The sequence below is a fragment of the Carettochelys insculpta genome, chromosome 2 (genome assembly GCF_033958435.1).
Source record: "Carettochelys insculpta isolate YL-2023 chromosome 2, ASM3395843v1, whole genome shotgun sequence".
In the NCBI taxonomy this organism is placed as follows: Eukaryota; Metazoa; Chordata; order Testudines; family Carettochelyidae; genus Carettochelys; species Carettochelys insculpta.
In genome coordinates this window covers 238,708,655-238,723,008 of record NC_134138.1, presented here as the reverse complement: position 1 = coordinate 238,723,008, position 14,354 = coordinate 238,708,655, and the positions used below count along the sequence as shown (strand labels likewise).

Below are 14,354 nucleotides of genomic sequence, written 5' to 3'. Positions count from 1 at the left end.
CAGTAGTATTGCACTGTTCAGTGCAGATGTTATCTATGTTGCCAGAATGATTATAAATTACTGTACTTCATCTATAGTTGTGGCACAAAATCTTAGTTTTTCCTCAGTAGATCAACATCAGCCTGTGTGTAAAACTAAGAATTTTGGTAGTGCTATCAGACTATTTATAGTTTTGAATGTTTTCAATGCTTCTGCAAAATTGCACATATTCCTTTGTCTACTTCAAAATCTGTAATTCTAACGAAGTATCTTGTGTAAATAAGTATTCATAAATTGTTACTGGTAGTGTTTTTATCCTGAATTTTGAACAAAAGGTTCACTGTATATAGTGTCAGTAATGGAGAGAGATGTCCCCCTGTCCCTTGGAAAGACTTTGTACTGGCCCTAACTTAAATGCAACAATTTGATTTTTATTTCTGTGTGAATGCTTTGCAAACAGAAGCATTTGGTATACGTTCCATGATGTCACTTACAGCTTGAACTGGGATAGTATTTTTGAGTTTAGGAATGCTACAGTCACAGGAGTCACAGAAGCTACAGTTCTAGCTAAAAGTGCCAAAGGGTGGTGAAGGTTACATGCTCTATTGCTATTATGGACATTATTTGAATATCTGATGAAATATTTATGGCTAAACCTGGCTTTAATACCACCATAATTCTAAGTGTGAGTGCAATGTAGATGGACATTTAGTTGCTCCTGTTTAGCGCTGGAGTTAACACATCTTGTATGGCAGCTTGTATTACAAAAGCCATTCTTTAATAATGGAAGGGAACTCTACCCCATATGTACAGGGGTAACAAGATCTCAGGCTCTATAAAGACTAGGATGTAAAAACATATTGTTAGGTAAATGTATTTTGACCCATACACAGCTAGTCTACCATGCAGAGTGCAGTCTGTGCTTCGGTATGTGCTTAAGTTGAAGCATACACTACCCTTGTCTTCATTACACTTTACAAGGTAGTACATTCCAACACTCCCACAGCTACCTTCCCATTATTTATAGTATGATTTAATTGGCCACTTATGTAATCAAAGCTAAAATGGTTTGTACCTTAAAATCAGCAAGGGCCTATTGCCAGCTTGAAGAACAGGCGGCTGCGTACACAGAGGCACAAGCAGAAGTGTTACATCAAATTAACCTTAACTAGAGGTGCATAGGGCTTCTTAACCACTCATATGGCTAAGAATAAAGGTGCCTTCATTCTCTAGTTTCGTTCTCTGCCAAAGATTGAGGATGAAATCCGTGGTACCTGAAGGTGTGATCCAAAAAACTGCATGTTGTCTTTTTTGCACCCTACTATTACCTATATGAATCCTCAGCCTCCCCCCTCTAGTCTCATATAGGTCCAGGAGGCACGGGGAGGGCTTGCAGAGTTGACCTCACCCCACACTGGCAGCTCCTGTCCTGAGGGGAGGAAAAGGGATTGAGGCCAGCTCAGGTTTGCACCTCCTTCCCCTCCAAGTTTGACAGAGAAGTGGCCAGGCCAAATGTGAGAGAAGGGGATGCAGTTCCACTTGGACAGCCAAGCAAATTTAAGTGGCACTGCATTGCATTGTGCCATACCAGGTTGCAGTGCCACCCATTTCACCCTTCTCCTCTATTATAATTAGATGCACAAAACTTGACTGGTACTGTGACTGCCCCAAAGCATCAAGTTGCAACACCCAACCTAGGGACCTAGGGACCTGGACTGAGTCCCAGAAGATAAATGATGCTGTAGGTGGGCAGGGAGGGGATAGCTGGGCAGGTTTGCTTTCTGGTATCTGATACTCACTTGGGGCTACCCATCTGCACCAGGCTGAGAAACTTTTGTTTTCCTGGCTGAGCAGCAGGTAATTCTAACCCATGACATGGGGGGGTGGGTAATGTGCTTTAATTTGCCCTTTTAGTTAATTCACCTTAAGTTCCCTGAGTGGCAAGTCCTAAGAACAAGGCTAAAAATGAGTAATTTGCCTTTTTTTCTAGGCAGGGCCCAGGGGGCATTTAGCCTCTGCTGCAGTTTAATCTTCAGATAGCCACCTTACTCTGCAGTCACTGCTGTTGATTACCTTTTTTAATTTGTCCCCTTAACTTGTACATGAGGGAAATTCAGACAGTCTAGGTAACATGGAATCTGAAACATTGATGTTTCCCCCCTATTTAAAAAAACAGGTTCACTCAATTCAAGAAAGGTTTTTAATAGTTTGCTTCTTACAGGATGGTAGGGGCTTTTGAGTGAAATGTGTACTCAAATTTATTTTGTTGAGATTAGTTTGGTACTCTTTTTATTCCAGTCTGACCTGCTTTACTGTACTTTACTTCTAAACATTTACACAATTTCCTGCAAACTAACCAGTGTGTGCTGTCATATTAAACTCTACTGCTTAGTATGGCAGTTTCTGTAAAGTACATTTCTCTTGAAGAGTTCAGTATACCCTTTTCAGCTACTTGGAATTACTACAATTCTTACTGCCCTTTTATATACAACAGTACATGAAATACATCTAAAGTGTATTGGAAACAGTTCCTAAACTCCCTCTTTGTGAAATAACGTTGACACTTAATTCCATCTTTGTAATAGGTGGATCCAGTTTGCATACAATGTTGTTTTTAATGCAGTTTTCCTGCAACAGAAGTATTTAATTATTCACTTGTTGATCCAGAGTAATGTCTGTCTTTAGCACATCAGTGGCCAAATATATCTGGAAACGAATTTAGCTTGTATCTTTTGACCAAAATCAACCTATTAGAGCCAAGTATTAACAGCCAAAAATCAAGTGTGTGCATGTGCTACCAATCACAGATGGTTGCTTGAAACATCTTATAAGCTGACCAGCTTTTAAAAAAAAAAAAAAAAAAAAAATTTATACCAGCATGGACGCTTGTTTGAATAAACTTTCAATTTTGATATTCATTTGTTTTGAATAGTTACATTTAATTTTAGAGTTTTATTCTGAGTATATTCATTCCCTAAAAAACAAATAATTTGATATTTTTCCTTAACAACAAACGCACAGTCTAAAACTACCCCAGACATCTTTAAACCCAGGCTCTCTAAATGCTAATTACGCACATCTTAGGAAAGCAATTAACACTTATGCACAATTTGAAAAGCTGTATTCTTTAATGTCGGAACAAAACAAATCTCAAGTGAATATACAGTAGAAGTAGAGTTCATCTTCTATTGGTCAAATAGCTCTATACCTGAAATCATGATGTTGAACAGCATTATAACTTAGGTACGTGGGCCAGTTTCCCACACTGCGAACAAATCCCTTTAGCCCCACTGTAAAGAACTGTACTTATAGTAAGTTATTTTGAAGCAGATTTTTTCTTTTTGGAAAGTTTCCATATCTTATTTGTAGTGGGAACAAGCTTTTTAATTCTAAGAGCTAGAAAAGTTACATTTGAAGAATCCAACTTGTTGCTTTCGGTACACTTCCAATTATAGCTTTGGGAGAAGTCCTCCACTGATGTCTCCATAAGCTCAGCATCTCAAATTTCCAAAGGATCAATATATGCCTTCGCCATAGGTTGCTCACTTCTGTGGTAAGTCCAGGGCACATCCAAGCTAGGTATCCGGGGAATTATAGCTTCTACTACCTCAGTAAATGTATCAGATTTCTTTTTAAAGCCCAGTGCTAGAACAGATGTTAAGCCAAGAACAGGTGCTATGCTTTCACTAAGTCATGGAACCTGGCCAGCTGGGACTTCTCGACTTGCACTGAGCTGAATAAGGTGCATGGTGATCATAGTAGGTTTTGCAGATTAACATATCAGCACCAGAAGCAGTTCATTTTTTTCCCCCACAAACATCTAGTTAACTTCATTCCAATAGCTGTTTCCTGATATTTAAGTCAGTCCACCCTTGCTGTTACTGAACACTGTCTGTTTCCTTCTTTGGAAATTCACTACAACTAGCATCACATTTGGCTTTAATCTGACTTTTGCAATAGAACATTTTTTCCTCTTGGGAGTCTCAATACGTTTAATCCTTTCTTCTAAGGCCTGGCGTATGAAGGGCATATCATCTCCTTTTACAATCTTCCACTGATACCATACGGATTATTTGAAGATGTTTTTACAGGAATTTTCTTTGCTTTACGGACTGATCCACCCCCAGTCTGAACTACAGGCATCCTGATGCTTTCCTTTGTGTTTTGACACCTCAGCTATGAACAACAGAAAAGAGAAAACTACTAGTTAATATTTTAAAGCTATCAAAAGTGAACAATCTATAAAAAGTGCCTCGTGTACAATAATCAAACTTTCTGCTGCAACAGATTTGTGCTTCTATGTATGTTTCCTAATCTTTGAAGACTTATTTCCTATCTCACACTAGCTCAGTAATGTTTGGGTTTTTTTTTTAAATCTTTACAAGAAGCACATTCAGAAATCACCGAATAAAATTAAAAGGGATTTTTGAATGTGCTGCTTCATACAACAGTCAACCTGTGAACTCATTGCCAGTGGATGTGAAGACCAGAATCATAATGGGGTTTACAAAGAACTGGAGAAGTTCACCAAGAGTAGGAACATTAACAGATATTGGCCAAGATGGTCAAGGATGCAAGTCCATGCTTTAAGCGTCCATTGCCTCCTACTTCCAGAAACTGGGAGTGGATGACAGGAAATGATTGTTCTGTTCACGGCCTCTGAACACTTGGAAGACAGGATACTGAGCTAGCTGGATCATTGGTCTGACCCAGTGTGGCTGTTCTTATGTAGTTCAGCAACTGGTAACTTAGCAACTGCTCTATTCATTAATGAAAAAAGCAAAAGATCAAGACTTGTGCCAAAAGTGATACACCTGAAAGTGCACAGAATACGCTAGAGGCTTTATAAATTAAAAAACAAAGTCAAAGCAAAGTGTTCAAGTTGTAGGAAGCAACTACATTTAAGATTTATTACTGCACATCTATATTTTGGAAAAACTATATTGAGAATCATCTTGAACCTATATATTTCAAGCAAACATATCTTTTTCTTTGTTTTGTAGTCTTTGATGTTTCCCCTTCTGTAATTTAATTCAATTAGCAATCATTCTTGTTTATGGGCATTTATGGGCATTTAAAAGATAATTTTTGAACTATTTCTTAGGCTTCAATGAGGTAAGGAAGACATAGTCTACCGTAGGCTTCCAAGGCAGCCCAGATTTGACCTGAAAAAACAATTTATGTTATTTCACACATAGTATTGTGACATAAACTAAAGAACCTCCAGTTTCAAATCAGAAAGGTTGGGGCCTGTTATTCTCAAGGGAAGATCCATAATTACAGAACTCCCTCTAGAGAGCAAACCAAGCACAATATTAATCAGCTTTAAAGGACAATATGTAAAATTAATTTTATACAGATATTCTCAATTAACCATTTTGTAAGTCATCCTGGTCCAATTAGCAAAAAGCTGCAGAAATCAAGTTGGCTCAACTAGACTGAAATCGACACTATGAAGACAATTTAATACCAGGGTGATCATTTAGGCTGCTCATGTGCCTAGGCTCTCTCACAACACTAGGTCAAATAATCTTGTAATAGCTTCCCCAGATCAAGATGTCCCCACGTAGACATTTGGGGGCAGGGAGCGGGGATAGGATTGTCTTCCCTAAGCACAGTTAACTGCTGCATAAAAAAAAAAATCTCATCTACCCCATAGAGAGGCATAATGATGCTGCTCTCCAAGAAATTAACCATCACCACCTGTTCACTTTAAAACAGAAACAGAAAAATAAAAATGTTTATTTATGGTGACTATGGAAAGGGAGATTTTTCTGATCCCCCTGCCATCCAGTGCCCTGCAACAGACTGATCCCCCTGCCCTCCGCTGGCCCCGTGGCAGCCTGATTCCCCTCCCCGATGCCAGCCCTGCAGACTGGACCCACGGCAGCCTGACCCCCCCCACGCCCCTCCCCTCCCCTCCCCTCCCCTCCCCACCACCCCAATAGACCTAATCTGCAGCAATGTGACACCCCCCCCGCCCCGATCACACACCCAACCTTCAGCAGCCTGAACTCCCCCACCCATCCCACGGACCCAATCAGCCACCAGGTTTTAACCCTCCCTCCCACTCATAGCCCCAAACTGTCCCTAGCCTTTAACCCTCTCCAACCCTGCAACCCAAGGTTCACCTACCTTTCAAAAGTAGCACCACCTGCTGCCACTTCTTCGCCCAGCTCTAGGAACCAGAGACTTTTACGTATATTTTAATGGTAATTTAGTGTCCCTCTTACAAGTTTTCACCTATCAGTACACAGTTGGAAATCAATTGTGCTCACAGAGCGAGGGATGAATGTATATGCTATTTCCAGCAGGCAGGCACAATAAGTCACACAAGCAGGACTGGCCTGTAGCCCACAAAGGGAGTCAGGCAGACTCCCTGCATACCCTGCCCTTGCACACATCTCAAAGTGGCCAGCTCCAAGGGCCATGTACTTCTCTTTTGCTGACAGTTCTCAGAAATCTAGACAGCCAAAAAGTTGTATGACAGAAAAGAGATTAGCCAGGCTCAAATCTTATTGTGTAGAAGGGCCATTACTCCATGAAATTGATTTCTCTTCTCTCCTTTCCCAGATTAGCAAATTGAGGGAGAATGATAATAAACTTGATTTAGAATGGAACATAATGTATTCAGCCAAATAAGTATGAAGAGGAACTTTTAAAAACTTTCTAACATTCACAAAAGTGAAAGTAAAGCTATGCAAAGTCTGAGGAAGTTTTATATATATATATACATATATAAAACAAACTATACTATAACAATTGTGTCATTAGAACAGCAAATTAAGTTTCCTATGGGTTCTCCAAATTATGTGTAATTGGTACCACAATTTTACATAGTAAAGGTACTTTGTTTTTGTTCAGGGCTCTTTTAACATTGGCTCTATGATCCCAAAATCATCCTAGATGATGTTACAAAGATGAGTATTTCAGAAGTATATACATGTGAACAGGACACCTTCCTTGGGCAGTGCAGGAGCTAGATCTGCATCTTCATTTTTCTACAGATTTGTTTAAGATAAATGTCCAGCCCTTATGCTTGCAAAGGTAACATCAAAAACATGAACTATGAATAACGTGTGCTTAAAGACAGATTCAACAATTCTGCTGTTGTTTACAGCTTTGTATAACAGTGTTGTAGTGAAATTAAATGGTATCTAGAGTCTTTCTGGGAAATTTGTTGACAACAATGACGCTGTTAGTAATGAGATCATTTCATGTTTGCTGCCCTAGAAATACCTGACCAGAAGAAGCAGGCACTGAAATTATTCCTTGGATAAGTTGACAGAAAAATGAAGGTAGGAGGCTGGTTAACTATCTGCCTGCTGTAGCTAAAGCAGGGATGGAGTGATGATCACCAGGGATAACAGACCTGGGTTACAAGCCTGGATCAATCTAGTGGAGACAGATCCACGCGTACCACCCGTGGGTTTATACTCACCTCTGATTAGCAGGTTTAGTAGTCTGGTGAACAGCGGAACCCCGTAGAGAGCTCAGGGACTGAAAGCTGAGCAATGATGATAAACGGCGGGCCGAAGTTAGCCTTGTTTCTCGGCTCCTCACTGGACTAACATTTAAAACTTCCTGCCGCTTTAGTCAGAAATTAAGGACGTTCAGAACCGAATTCCAGTAACAGACCCGGAAACGTGCAGCAGCCCAGGCCCAATCCCCGCCCCCACTCCGCAGCCACTGCCCTCGGCGCGAGCCGGAACGCCCCTCCCCCGCCCGGGCCTGAGGCGGAACACCGCCCACAACCGCATCCCAGCCCAGGGCTGCCAGGCTCCCGTTCACTAGGAGGCAGAACAAAACCCGCCCGCCTGCCCGCCTCAGTTTCCCAACCGCGGCCTGGACCAGCCTCCTCCAACCGCCCCCCACCCCACGGCCTCCGGGCACGAGGCCATGACAGCGGCGTCCACGCAGCGGCTCTCGACGCGCCGGGCAGCGCACAGTCGCGCGAGCCGCTCCCACACGAGGGCGCTGCAAGGGCGGCCGCTTCCGCGCAGGAACCCACCTCAGCCCCTCCCCCCTACTAGACCTTCGCGCCCCTTCCCCGGAACCCAGCCCCGCCCCCTCCGAGTACTCCCGCCCCGCCCCCCCCCCCCTTCCGTGCGCGGGAACCCAGTGCCCCCGCCCCACTACCCTCACCCGCCCCCTCCGCGCGCGGAAAGCCAGCCCCGCCCCCCGCTCCTAGATCCTCGCGACCCTGCCCTGGAGCCCAGGATTGCCGATTTACCAGGCAGGGAGAGCCACGGAGAGGCGTTGGCCTAATGCCTGCCAGGCTGCTGGCTTTGATAGCGCGGCCCAGATGGTGCGAGGAGTCACAGGGGAAGTGGCCCAGGAAGTGAAGGGGCGAGGAGAACAGGACAAGGCTGCTGCCAGAGGGTCCCTGAGCTGGGACCCACAGTAGTGGCTGGGTCTGAATGCTTTCCCTTGCCCCTCGCAGTGCCCAAGCCACACCAGCTGTGACCAGTGGAGGCTGTGCTGTGCCCCTGAGGTAGGAAGCTAGGTAGAGGCTGCAGCTGGTCATATGGGTGGGCATCCTGAACAAGGACTGCTGGGACCTCTCAAAACAGGGCCTGTTGTCTCAGCTGAAGGAAAGGTGCCAGAACATATGGAAGTGTTATAGGAATTTGCTGAAGGATAATTTTAAAAAGTGCAATATTGATTGAGACACGCATCCAGGATCACTCAAAATGGAGACAGCAACGAAGGGTCCTGGGGCACCTTATAGACTAACAGAAAAGTTTTGAGCATGAGCTTTCGTGAGCACAGACTCACTTCATCAGATGCCGGTCTTGGAAATCTGCAGATTTGTGCTCATGAAAGCTCATACTCAAAACTTTTCTGCTAGGCTATAAGGTGCCCCAGGACCCTTCATTGCTGTTACAGATCCAGACTAACACGGCTACCCCTCCGATACTCAAAATGGAGAACAGTACGACGCAATGGTCCCCTGCAGTTTGAACTTGTCCACCAACAAGAGATGGAGGAGGAAGAAGACACTGGCGATCAAGGAAGACAGTGCCATTGCGGAGCGATTAAATGATTTCTTTGCTTCATTCTTCACGGCTGAGGCTGTTACAGAGGTTCCTAAATCTGAGCCAGCCTTTTTAGGTGACAAATCTGAGGAGCTCTCCCAGATTGAAGTGACATTAGAGGAGGTTTTGGAGTTAATTGATAAGCTGAATAGTAACAAGTCTCCAGGACCAGACGGTATTCACCCAAGGGTTCTGAAAGAACTCAAATGTGAAATTGCGGAGTTATTAACAGTGGTTTGTAACCTATCCTTTAAATCTGCTTCGGTACCCAATGACTGGAAGACGGCCAATATAACGCCAATATTTAAAAAAGGCTCCAGAGGAGACCTTGGCAATTATAGACCGATAAGTCTAACATCAGTACCAGGCAAATTAGTAGAAACAATAGTAAAGAATAAAATTGCAAGGCACGTAGAAGAGCACAAATTGTTGGGCAAAAGTCAGCATGGTTTCTGCAGCGGGAAGTTGTGTCTAACTAATCTATTAGAATTCTTTGAAGGGGTTAATAAACATGCGGACAAGGGGCACCCAGTGGACATAATATACCTAGATTTCCAGAAAGCCTTTGACACGGTCCCACACCAAAGGCTTTTATGTAAATTAGGCAGTCATAGGATAGGAGGAAAGATCTTTTCATGGATCGGGAATTGGTTAAAAGACAGAAAACAAAGGGTTGGAATAAATGGTAAATTTTCACAATGGAGGGGGGTAACTAGTGGTGTTCCCCAGGGGTCAGTCCTGGGACCGATCCTGTTCAACTTGTTCATCAATGATCTAGAAAATGAGGTAAGCAGTGAGGTGGCAAAGTTTGCAGATGACACCAAGTTGTTCAGGACAGTCAAAACCAAAAGGGAGTGTGAAGAACTACAAAAAGATCTCAGCAACCTGAGTGACTGGGCAGCAAAATGGCAAATGAAATTTAACGTGGGTAAGTGTAAGGTAATGCACATTGGAAAAAATAACCTAAATTACACATACAGCATGATGGGGGTCAAATTTAGCTATGACAGATCAGGAAAGGGATCTTGGAGTTATAGTGGATAGTTCTTTGAAGACATCCACGCAGTGTGCAGCGGCAGTTAGTAAAGCAAATAGGATGTTAGGAATTATTAAAAAAGGGATAGATAATATGACAAAAGATATCATACTTCCCCTATATAAAACTATGGTACGCCCACATCTTGAGTACTGCGTGCAGATGTGGTCTCCTCACCTCAAAAAAGATATATTGGCATTAGAAAAGGGCGATTAAGATGATTAGGGGTTTGGAACGGGTCCCATATGGGGAGAGGCTAGAGAGACTGGGACGTTTCAGTCTGGAAAAGAGGCGATTGAGGGGCGATATGACAGAGGTATATAAAATCATGAATGGTGTGGAGAAAGTGAATATAGAAAAATTATTTACCTTTTCCCATAATACAAGAACTAGGGGACACCAAATGAAATTGATGGGTAGTAGGTTCAAAACTAATAAAAGGAAATTTTTCTTCACACAGCGCACAGTCAACCTGTGGAACTCCTTGCCAGAGAAGGCTGTGAAGGCCAGGACTCTATTAGGGTTTGAAAAAGAGCTCGATAAATTTTTGCAAGTTAGGTCCATAAATGGCTATTAACCAGGGGAAAATTATGGTGCCCTAGCCTTCAGTACAAGGGCAGGAGATAAATCACTTGATCATTGTCTTCTGTTCTCCTTCTCTGGGGCACCTGGCATTGGCCACTGTCAGCAGACGGGATGCTGGGCTGGACGGACCTTTGGTCTGACCCAGTATGGCCATTCTTATGTTCTTATCCTTCCAGTTATGGTCAACAGCCTCCTGCCGTACCTGGAAACATCTGTCTTCACTGCCTTAGAACCTGGGGTTCAAGGACAATACTTAGCCACCTGAGGATCCACAACTCCCATGAAAACTGATCATACTCAACAATGAGTGATTGCCATCATCAATTATATTTTTATACTTCAATTAACAAAGCTTATGGTCCTTTTCATATTCCTCACTAAGATTTAATTCTACTTTTAGAACAGTATCTTTTTGTCTCATATTATGGTGTTAGCTGATGGCCAAGTAATGAGTGGTCTGTGAGCCTTATCACACCTGAGTCTTTAACTGCTAGGACCGGCAGTCCCTGCGCAGCAGGCAGCCAAAGTGGCTGACAGATGCCCCAGAAAGCCACCCGAGACTTTACCTGCTAGGACAGACAGTCCCTTCGCAGTGGGCAGCCAGTGTGGCTGACAGGTGCCCCAAAGGTTGGTGTGGAGAGCTTATTTCACCCGTCTTTAACTGCTAGGACAGACTGTCCCTTTGCAGTGGGCAGCCAGGGAGGCTGACAGGTGCCCCAAGCGTCTGCTCTGTGGAGGGAGCACGACTCAGCACTCAGCTTTTACTGCACCTTCCCACTGACCAGGCTAATGTAGCCAAACCAGCTAAGGGTCTTTGTTTGTGTTCGGCCGAGTTACATTAATTAGACGGAGTCAGGCTGAAAGCTTAAACGGTGACTATTTATTAAAAGGGCAGAAATAAGAATCTTAGTGGTTACAAGGTTAGTGCTCTATTTTCTTAACTACTAGTAGGATGATACATACGGTATACCAACTGGAGTACAAAGGAAAAGTTACACATTTGAGGGCAAATGCCTCAGTTTACAGAGCTCTTACTATTAAATGTGCACAAAAGTACATTACAGGTATAATTCTCACCCCTGCGTCCTTCGACTCTAGCGTGGCCAGGGCTGTCACTCAATCCCTAGGGACAGAGACATGCGAGGAGGGCGTCCCCAGAACCTCAGGAGGCAAAGACCTTACCCGACTGGCAGGCATAGGTAATTGGAGCTCAGTTAGAGTGGTCTTCCGGCCCCTTCTTTATACCCCTTGGGTCACGCACACTCTTCCTTGGCTGTTAGATGCCAGTTATGCTGGTTCACCTTTGTGATGCCAGTTCTTACAAGAGAGAGGTTGCAACTTTAATGTACACTTGTAAGGTAAAGGTAACCAAGTCATTAAGGCAGGACAGTCTTTTGTGGGGGTGGGGGGGGGCGAGGTTTTCCTCTTCTGGGATGATTACTGTGTTGGCGTATGACTTAGCAGTACCAGCCAGAGGCAATTCAAGGCCCCATGGCTGGCTTGTTAGCCCTCTTATCTGCATTCTCCCATTATCCAGGGTCATGATTGGGTCAGCACATCCTGCTTGAATCATCAAAAGCCTGGGCCTGAGATAAGCACATCTGTGCTTTCAAGCGTTTTAGGTCTGTGCTGCTTTCTTCTTTGTCCTCTGTGCTTTGAGGCACCTAAGAGGGGCAAGCTGGAGTAAAGCAAGGTGGGGGATTCTGTCTGGCTACACATGGTCGCTAGTATCAAGTGGTCCAGCTATATTCACCTCTTGAACCAGATCATGTGCTCCTTTTAAGACTAAGTCAAGACTTACCTTTCCTCTTCTGCGTTCTTGGGCTGTGTCCTGTGAAATTCTGTTTGGATCACAGTTTATATAGTGAAATGCAAATCCTGTTTAGTTATTTCTTAACCACTCTTTTTCTGGAGTGTTACAAAATGATTTTTTTTGATCAACAATAATTTATTGCAAAACAATTCTTTAGCCAATCTTTAGTTGATTTAAATCTTGCAAAATTAGTCATATAACATAGGGGTGTGCAAAGTATGCTGGGGGAGGTGGGGGAAACGGAACCTGAGCAGATTCAGCTATTTCATTAACAATGTTGAAATATCTTACTGGATTTTTAATATCTATAATGGACTTTATAAATAACAGACACTATCTGCCAGCCCCTCTGTCCCCCACACTCCAACTACTGTTTCTAACACCATGGAGATGCCAAAGAATCCTTGATGTGGGAGGGGACTTTTTGCTTGGTTTGCAGCCGCTGAAGCGTCCAGACCCTTTGCTCCCAAAGCCTGTGAGACACACCTGGGTTGGAATACCTAGTTCTGTGGCTTTGGGGACCAACGACCTCAGGGGAACCCTTCCAGTGCACAGTTTTTGCGGAAGTTGCCCAAAATGCAACCACTGCATCAATCGACGTATTATTGTACTGTCATTTGCAGAGTATAGAAACAGTTGCACACACACTTCAGAAATACAGCACTGCTTTTCATTCACATGTTTCATGGTCAAGCTTGAATGTTAACTAGAGAATAGTAGACGCCTTTCTCAGACAAGAGTTGCTGATGTGTTCCTTGTTCTACAACTCTTCCATTCTGGATTATCACTATCTTGTCAGCATTTTGCACGGTGGAGAGGCGATGAGCTATTACAATACAGGTGCGACCCAGTCTTGCTTTATCCAGTGCTTCTTGGACAACCTGTTCAATTTCCAAAGCAGAAGATACTTGCTTAAGTTAAAAATGTAATGCAGGCAAAGTTCTTTCAGCTGTCAGTAAACAAGGTATCTAATCTGAAATCATTTAAATCGTAAATTACCAGTAAGAGTGATAAAGCTGGATGGTGCAAAGGAATAGTTATGGGATGAGTGTCTAGCTTCCTGGTTTAAATCTAGCTTGTGTGCACAATGAGTGTGTGCTGCTAATTTTGATGAATGTTTGAATGCCTGTTTGAATTACAGTGGTGAACATCTCAGGAAAGTTGCTAAAGGACCTGGGTGCACATCACCAAAATCGTCAGAGCTGGCAGCCTTGAATGTTTGAATTGTGCAGTGTTCTAAGGAAGACATTCTGGTATTTCATGAATACTGAGCTCACTTTAATGCCAGGCTTTGACAGCAGTGGCCCACATATCAGTACTGTCAACACCAACCATTCAAAGATCAGCAGACAGATCCCAAAAGTCTCATGGAATTATACATCATGAGCTTTTGAAATAATTAATATTTCAGATCTTTTATTTCTCTTGTTTTATTGCACCTGTAGGGAGCACTCAAGTCATAATTACACAGACAATCCAGGAAGTTTTTGGAGAATGCTGGGGATAACTTCTTGGTGCAAGTGCTGAAGGAACCGACCAGGGGCCATGTGCAACTTGACCTGCTGCTCACAAACAGGGAAGAACTAGTAGGAGAAATAGAAGTGGGAGGAAACCTGGGCTGCAGCAACCATGAGATCGTACATTACAGGATCCGTACAAAAGTAAAAAAGGTGAGCGGTAACATACAAACCCTTGATTTCAGAAGAGCAGACATTGACTCCCTGAGAGACTGAATGAGCAGGATCCCTTGGGAAATGAAGATGAAGGGGAAAAGAGTTGAAGAGAACTGGCAATATTTTAAAGAAGTCTTACCGAAAGCACAGGAACAAACAATCCCGCTGAGTAGTAAGAAATGCAAACATGGTAGGCAACCAGCTTGGCTTAACAGGGAAATCATTAGTCA

The 14,354-nt window shown here is 43.3% G+C and overlaps 1 protein-coding gene and 1 pseudogene across 1 annotated transcript in view; both read right to left on the bottom strand.

The window, feature by feature from the left end:
* Positions 1-110: 110 nt before the first annotated feature.
* LOC142008025 (ribonuclease P protein subunit p38-like) lies at positions 111-4,142 on the bottom strand (annotated as a pseudogene).
* A 7,368-nt stretch (positions 4,143-11,510) lies between these two features.
* ABCB1 (ATP binding cassette subfamily B member 1) overlaps positions 11,511-14,354 on the bottom strand; it is a 160,011-nt gene continuing 157,167 nt past the window's right edge. The window contains exon 30 of the mRNA XM_074985502.1: positions 11,511-13,332. Coding sequence (XP_074841603.1) covers positions 13,141-13,332 — 192 coding nt within the window. The 3' untranslated portion in view covers positions 11,511-13,140. The remainder of the gene's footprint in view (positions 13,333-14,354) is intronic.